Source organism: Clupea harengus, chromosome 1 (assembly GCF_900700415.2).
Source record: "Clupea harengus chromosome 1, Ch_v2.0.2, whole genome shotgun sequence".
In the NCBI taxonomy this organism is placed as follows: domain Eukaryota; kingdom Metazoa; phylum Chordata; class Actinopteri; order Clupeiformes; family Clupeidae; genus Clupea; species Clupea harengus.
In genome coordinates this window covers 10,244,237-10,252,944 of record NC_045152.1, presented here as the reverse complement: position 1 = coordinate 10,252,944, position 8,708 = coordinate 10,244,237, and the positions used below count along the sequence as shown (strand labels likewise).

General features: G+C 42.5%; 1 protein-coding gene across 1 annotated transcript in view; it reads right to left on the bottom strand.

Moving 5' to 3' along the window:
- The window catches only part of myl4 (myosin, light chain 4, alkali; atrial, embryonic), a 3,339-nt gene extending 1,119 nt beyond the window's left edge, over nt 1–2,220 (bottom strand). The window contains exons 1-3 of the mRNA XM_012816783.3: nt 1,759–2,220; nt 462–489; nt 128–277 (exon numbers count right to left, since the gene is read on the bottom strand). Of these exons, the coding sequence (XP_012672237.1) occupies nt 128–277; nt 462–489; nt 1,759–1,863 (283 nt within the window). The 5' untranslated portion in view covers nt 1,864–2,220. The remainder of the gene's footprint in view (nt 1–127; nt 278–461; nt 490–1,758) is intronic.
- Between the last annotated feature and the right edge of the window lie 6,488 nt (nt 2,221–8,708).

Below are 8,708 nucleotides of genomic sequence, written 5' to 3'. Positions count from 1 at the left end.
GATAGCAGTATATGATCATGGATATCCCTAAAGTCCATTTGACATGACAAAGCAGCAGAGGTCATTTCCAAGATGACATGAGGTTAAAGGTCGTGAAAGGCCATGCTGGAGGTCACTGTTGGTGTACCTTCAGGTTTGGGTTTGCCCAGTACTTTCATGACCTCTGCATTGGTGGGGTTCTGACCCAGTGCCCTCATGACGTCACCACACTGAGCATACGAGATCTTCATTTCGCCATTAGCTGTTCGGTCAAACAGCATGAAGGCTTCCTTAAACTCTGAGGACACACAACAAAACAGCCAATCAGTCAGTTCCCAGTTACCTGATACAAAGTACATAGTATCTCTCAATGGTGTTTAAGTTTGGGATTATTTAATCAGACAATAACAGAAAGCAAAAGTGTAAAAAACAAAGTCTGTAAAAGACAGAAGAATAAAATATGGCATTTCAGTGAGACTTACCATCAATCTGATCAGCATTAAATTCAATCTGAAAGAGCAAAGAAAATAACACTAAAATAATGGTATCCACAGTAATTTATATCCAGCCACAAAGACAAGTATTAAGCCTCGCCAATGATAATAGTACTTCCTCAAGGTAAATTATTGTTTTCAGTGAAAATATGAAGAGAAAAAAACACATTCAGCACATTAAAGACTAAAAACGTCATTACTGGAGACAGCAAAAGACATACCAGCAGTCTCCCAACCATGTACATGTGTGGCATTCAAGAACCCCTGTCTAGGTTTCTCAGTTCCTGGTAAACTCCATTGAGATAGCATCTCCTCACCCACTTTGCACACATGAGGATCCTTCATGTCATTTTTGCCAAGGTCAGCTGTGGCCAGCAGTCGCATACCATCCACACATGTCTAAGAATAACAGTTGCATGTTTCAGGAGTGTGGGGAATTAGGGTGTTACCCTACACTTTACCCTCTGTCCCGAAGGACAGTGACTAAGACTGTGATGAGGGGGAGAAGAATGCAAAGCTCTGACTGGGGACCCGTTTGAAAGGCGAAAAAAGGAAGGCTGTTCTTAGCTCTTTGCTGCCCAGAGGGACCAGCCAGTGTGCGTTGACCACACAGTCACTTGTCTTACCAGTCTTGAGACAAATTGTTGGATGAAAACCCCAGAGAGAAAGAGGCCAGACAACCACCAAAAAAGCCATGATCTAATCTAACAAGACAAGACAAAATTCTGAGATTCTAATTCCTGGCAAGGTGAGCTTTTATCAATTTAATTAAAAGACCTACGCTGTGCGACAACAAGGACCCGTGCCAAGCCTTGACAATAAGCCTGTCATCTAACAAGCGGAGATTAAGTTGGCACCAGCAAGGCATCTGCCAGAGATACATTTCATTTTCCACGCTCATCAATCTGAGGCTAGCAACTCTCACATCTCAAACTTTCAAAATGTCAATGTCATCTGTTTCCCTGTTAGATTGACCATCATTAATCCAGTGAGTGGGGTACAGCATGAGAATGGTGAGTCTACACCTTTGGTAATGCATTTCCTTCATGACAACATAATCATGTCAGGCACTTGAGCTGATTTCAGCACCCACATTAACAGAGGATTTTCTTGTCTGACACCTAGACATACTGTAGATTGTGATATAGACATAGAGTATATAAATCACTACCAAAAAGCATCCTAGTACATATGTATTTGATCAAAAAAATCAAACAAACAAACAAAAAAACTGAAAATTGTCAGAGAAATTGACCACAATCACAGCCCAGATTATGACACTCACAGCGACACTCTTGGCGTCGAACTCCGGTTCCTTGGGTTTCTCTGGTTCCGCGGGTGGTGGGGGGGCTGCTGCCTCCTTCTTGGGCTCAGGCTTCTTGGGGGCCATTGGCTTGAACAGGTAAGTGTGGGAGACGGAGAAAGAGATGGAGACCAAGGGATGAAGCGCGAAGTGAGGAAGTCCTGTCAGAGTTTTATACCCTCCATCAGCTGCCCCTCTGGAGGGGGGGGGTTAGTCCTCTGGCCATATAAGGACAGGAAGCAGAGGGTCTTGAGTGATGGGGAGCCGCTGTCCTTTGGGCAGTTCCCCGTAAATACACTCACATTCTGTGTAAACATACAAATACATTATACAAGACCACAAAGGAGATCCCCAGGCCATATAAACTGAGTAAAACTTAAAAGAAAATGTTTTTCATTTAACATTTCATTTTCTGGTCAGACCCCCCGTTATGAAGCGTTGTAGGATGATTTCAAGGGCGGAAAATACCTCTCGCTAATTAAGGAGCCGCAGACAATACACCAGGGGCTGAACTTGGGGGGGGGAGGGTCTTTTTATAGGCTCTTGTTTTAAATCTTCAGCCCCTCCTCCATGACAGGCTGGTCTGCTCTGTCAACATTGACCCCCACCAAGCCCTTTTGGAAGATATGCACTCAGGGAGTTAGATGGTTCTAGGAGTGTGATGGGGTATGATGGCATCTGAGCATTTAGCAAAGCAGTGGCAGACCGTTTTGGTGCTTTGAGTCACTCTGAGGTTAAACGGGGATTCTAGAAAAGAAACGCAAGGTCTAACCACACTGCTAAGAGCTTAGCAAGCTTTCTAATTTGGCAAATTGGCTAAAATGCACCACATCTTGAACTCGCAATGAGTGTCCCACTTGCAATGTTCAATTAGTCACCCCACTTCTTTAGAGTCCTACGTTGTAGTTGTTAGACATATTAATTAAAATAAATGAATATTGTTTGTGACTTGCAACAAATGTGTGCTTATTCATTTTACTCTTGTCCCTTTCTCTCTAGGTGTGAGTGTGTGTGTATGTGTTTGTGCAAGCATTTGTGTGTCTGTGTGTTGTGTATGGCAGGCTTCCTCTATCCACATGAAGACCTCTCTCTCAGCCTCTGCTTATTCTAGTCGACTCAGATGAACCAGGCCAAATGTCTTTATTCAACCACTCCAACTTTTGGGTCCTATCCACTCACTGTAAGTCTGCCTTTTACGAATGGTCCATGAGGCCCTCAATAACACTGACATAACATTTTGGACTGTTCACAATAAGCATCAAGGACATATAAGGTTAAGCTCTAAGGTTACAAGGTCATGGCCGTGGATGGAATGAATGTCCACATTTAGTACCATGTTGTGTGTGCTATTAGGGTGTTGTAAAGCTCTTGTCAGACTGTGAAGTTCCTCTCCGTGGTTTTCTCCTGTTGCTCACTTGGATGTTAGCGATAATGATGTCAAGTTCATTACTTGATGGTCTTTGTGTCTAAGGTGCGAACCTCAAGTCTAGTGTACCAACTGGTTTCTGCCTCTTGCTTTGTTAACCCTGGCATCTCTCCCCTTCGAGGCTTCTGATCCCTCACCCTCCTAAAACAGTTTAATGAGAAGCCCCCAACCACCTGTTGCCCTGGCCAGACAAGCCCTTCAACTCCACTTTACCCCCGCAACCCCCCAGACAGACTCCTCCCTTCTAATCAGATAACCATCCACTCCTCTTGGAAGATTCCAGAGGCAGACAAATCTTTTTCTGTTAGCAAAAGTTTTAGGTCTCGTAATATATATACAGAGAGAGAGAGAGAGAGAGAGAGAGAGCGAGAGAGAGAGAGAGAGAGAGATTTTTTTACTGCAGATCCCTCAGAACTTTCTGGAACAGTCTAGGATCTAGAGTTTAGCTTAAACTTGAAGCAGGGGCAAAATAAAGAATGCCATCACATAGGTGTGAAGTATCCTTTGTCATCGCTGTTATTATGACTCTTAGCACTGGTGATACTAATGTTAATGCAAATAACAGCTGCCCTTTGAACAGGTCTTACCTTGATATGGCACGGATCATAGCCAGATCTATTCCAGACACAATTGCAATTAGGGAACATATTTATCAAACTCGTCTCCCTCCCTCCATGCATGTCTTCCACCCTTACCTGCTGGTCTTCATTGAAAAAATCATACAGGTTTTAAGAAGATCATTTCAAGCTCTGCTATGAGGACAAATCTTAAGGGTGAGCGACAACGCCTTTGAGGGCAGATGAAGGTAAGTGTTCTATGCTGTAGGAGGCAACTGTTCCTACATGAGTCATTTAGACTGTATCTATAACATGAGCAATATATACCCTGACTTAAGGTTTTGAGTCATTTAGACTGTATTTATAAAATGAACAATATATACCCTGACATAAGGTTTTGAGTCATTTAGACTGTATTTATAAAATGAACAATATATACCCTGACATAAGGTTTTGAGTCATTTAGACTGTATCTATAACATGAATAGTATATACCCTGACTTTAGGTTTTAAGTATGATGGTCTATATGGATCGATAGGTGGCACATGAAACCCTGGCCCAACCTCGATGATCACATATCTCGTTCTCCTCTGCATGCTGGCCTGGTTAAACAGAAGATAGACCTTCATCAACAGAGTTATCCAACTGATAAACTCCTCAAGGAGCCTCTGTGTGTGGTAATGCCTGCCAACAGCTGCTTGGCTCTGTCTTAAGTCCTTCATGTACCTCCTCCAATAACAGAGACATGCTGCAAAACACTGAAGAATCCCCACCGCATCAAATTGGCCTACCACCATCAAACTCATGAGCCAGGTTGCTCGCACTTGGCCAAGCTTTTCTCAAGTTTGTTTTGCTTGGGTAAAGACTCTCGTTTAAGTCTTAATTAGACTCAGGATCTCTTTGGCATCTGGTCCTCTGACAAGGGTGCAAATTCTGGGGGCTTTTTTTTTTATCCTCCTGAAGAACGTGGCAAGGGGGAGGCTCTAATTGAATTGAGCCATGGCTATGATGGTGAGTGTTAGAGGGAGGGAGGGGGAGAAGCAAATGAAGAGAGAGACAGGGGCAAAGAGGGTGAAGTAAAAACAGTGAGACAGAAAGAGAGGAAGAGAGAGAGAGAAGGAGAAATGAGTGGTGACTGAGAGAATAAGTAAGTAAGAGAGGTGTGACAAGCGGGAAATAAATGCGGTGATTGAGAGAGAGAGATAAAGGAAGAGAGAGAGAAATAAATGGAGACCGAGACAGAGAAAGTGGAAGATAGTGAGAGACTTGATCCCCTGTTACCACTGTGACATTTCATCTAGACCGCAGACTCAGAGATGGAAACGGTGTTCAGTTTCACACTGGAGGGCTCAGCGTGGATTAACTTTCCCCTGACTGTGTCAGAAGAGCCTGGGGCCTACATGGAACTGAGGGCCCTTCGTATGTTTGCACCATGTGAGTAGAGAAGGGCTATAAACACATGTGGAGCTTCAACAGCTCATAATCACTTTCAGACTCAAAATTGTCTGTCATAACACACGAGGGAACGTAGTTTTGAAACTGCGGATAGATGACAGATGATCCAAGAAAAAAACATAAATTATCCACAAATTATTCACTTATAGACATAAAGGAATTAAAACACAAGACACTGATGACTGCATTGAACATCTTACTCTTATCAAACCATGACAAACAATCAAAATATTCCTAGTTATTTTATATCAGTGTAAAAAGGAAAGATGGATTTGCCTGTAGGACCTAAAGGATCTGACCCATTAACATCTAATGTTAAGGGTGCTTACTTAACTGCCCTGTTATGTTACTTTGAGTCCTGAACTTGTACCCTAGATATATGGGACACACACACACACCTTCTTTCGGATTTTTCCATTATATGCGTGCATTTCCAGTGTTATTCAGGTCAAGGTTGTGAGAAGCATATAAAATAAAAGCCAGCAGTAACCAACCCGTTACTGACCATCAGCACACAGGGGGGTGAGGAAGGCAGACAACACTGGTCCACCATCCATTCGGTACAAAATGAGCCCCTCAGACAACTGGTGTCTCCCCCCACGCTCCAGGGCCTGTCGACTGCTACTAAGCTCTCTTTTCAATTCAATTCAATTCAATTCAATTTTATTCATATAGCGCCATAACAATACAATTGTCTCTAGGCGCTTTACAGATCCCAGAGCCTGAACCCCCTTTTCCTCTTCCTCTCATCTCCTCTTCACTGCAGTGTCCTGCTTCTCTTTTGTGGTCCACGTTCCAATGCCCCAGCGCCCCCTGCAAGCTCTTGTCACCAGGATTCCTCCCAGTTAGCCCCTCCATGATGGATGTTCAGCCTGGCCACCCATGCATGTCCTTGCCGCCATCTTAGGGCCTCAGCACTGACAGCCGCAAACTGGGTCGGTCGCTCGGTCGCAAGGACAAAGAGGAGACAATATCCCAGGGGCCGTAAACATGTGGAGAGCACATTATTAAGGATTGATTTATCTGCATCTTTTAACCTTTCCTTCCATTTTTACATTGGAACACGTCAGCATGCTATGCAAGTCCTGCATACTCATACTGCATACTTTTCTAGATGGTCCAAATTCCACACACAGCCCTGTTACTTTATTGACTTTACTTTTTAAAAAATCTAATTTACAATGTTCTGACTGACATGTTTTTTTTTTTTTTAGACTTCATAGCTATTTGTAGTTTTTTTTAAATATGTGTTATGTAGTCACAAGTCACAAGTGTAGTGAGGAATGCAGTGGTGAGATCAATCTCCTGTTTCATGTTAACTTATCGTATTCACTCTTGGGTGTTTGTTTGCTGGATTTTACATCAAAGGTACAGCTGTATCTGTCACTGTGAAGCAGCTAGTGGAAAAAGATGCCTACACTCCTCCTCAAAATATGCACACACACCACAACAACACAAGACACACACACACACATACACACACACACACACACACCACAACAACACAATACACACACACACACACACACACACACACCACAACAACACAAGACACACACACACACACACACACACACACACACACACCACAACAACACAATACACACACACACACACACACACACCACAACAACACAATACACACACACACACAAACACACTGTCAGGTTCTTTCACGTTAATCTTCCAGGGGACACATGCAGTTTTCCATGGAGGATGTCTACTGACAGAGATTGGTACTTCAGTCACTCAATAAGACTGAATGATTTGTATGGTAAATGAGAGACAACACATTAATAACAGATTGGCAGAAATTAACAGTATCGTTATAATCAGCAATTATTGCATTATTGCATACCTGACCTTCGGGGTCTTGTCAATCACATACTTAAGGCTATGATGCAGTCTCCAACATACTGTAATACATAATGATAAATGAAAACTGATCTAATTTGATTTAAATTAACGTTTGATATTTGTGCTAGATTAGCTTCATAACATAGTTAATGTGGACCACTGTCTGACCCGTTATCTGTCTGCATATGTATATTCTGATGCACCAAGTCTCTCTCTCTCTTTCTCTCTCTCTCTCTCTCTCTCTGTGGCTTGTAACATTTCCTCTTTCTTAGCTCATCCAAATCTCTACTGCCCTCTTCTGGTGCAGTATGAACAAGCAACTCTTTGGTTGACTGAACAGAACAGCTGTGTAATTGTAAATTCTCATGTAATGAAATTCTGATCATGTATTCCTTCATTATATTTATAGACATTTTGAACATATATAGAAACATGCCGTACTGACTCTGATCCTGTCATAGTGTTGCTGAAAAGACTACACCAGAGGCATTCAAACACATGGGGGCAGTATAGATCTAAAAGTGTCAGCAAAGTTGGACAAAAGCCTTACATGACTTCTCTTCCAGTAATTCAAAATCGTGGGTTTCAGTTTTTCCTACGACATGACATTTTGGTATCATTGTTTGGCACCTTTTGTGCTCTGTCTTTTCAAGTCATCTCCATGGTTTCCAGCTTTGAGAAACATAGGCCATAGGCCAACGTCCATTGATAAAGTCATTTTATATCCCCTGATTTAACCTTAGTGGAAGTGCCTGTGCCCAGCTCAAGCAACCATTTTTTGATACTTAAGCTGCTCTTAGAATCTAGCACAGTAACAGGCCATGTGACCTGTAAATTAAATTTAAACACTGTCCAGCCCTATAAACAAACCAGGAAACGTCCAAAATAAACAGATAAAGATAACCCTGGCCTGCCTCTGGCCAAATATTTGCAGACAGCAGACAGCATGTTGATGGGAGAAGATACTTTGTAGGGAACGCCAGCAAATAGATATTAAATTCTTCTGTGTACATAAAAAGGGAAATGACTGGTATATAGCAGACAACATGCAGCGATCGGGATCACAAAGCGGTGATGCTTACCATTGCACCACAGCGCCCATGTAGATACGTGATGGATATCAGTTCAGTTACACAGTCTTATCAATTCACTTATACACTTTGTGACATACAACAGCACCATATAACAATTGGCCACTTACATACAGAGACCTCAAAACATTATCTGAATGATCAATATGCAGCAAACTTGTGAATAGAAAGACCAGCTACCAATTTGTTTGAATCATCAGCTGTTGTACAAAGGTTGCGTTTCTCCACATTATTGATTCTCAAAATTCTTTGCATAACAAAAATCACAGAAAGTTACAGGTATAAGTTTTGATCCATTTTCCCAGCAACTCTACTGTTCCACGTAATTGTTCATTGTTCCACGTAAACCAGTTTTGACTATTGATTTATCATGCAGGCTGAGATGTTGACAAACATCAGTGACATGTTTTCGGGCAGCTCAGAGCCAAAGTGAGCCTCTCTTTAACATGGCATTTTCCCAAGAGCAGCAGTTGCCGGTGGCCACATGCCCGTGCCGGGGCAGCTTGTGGCGCCAGTCGTGTCATTCCCCCCGCATCTATCAGTCT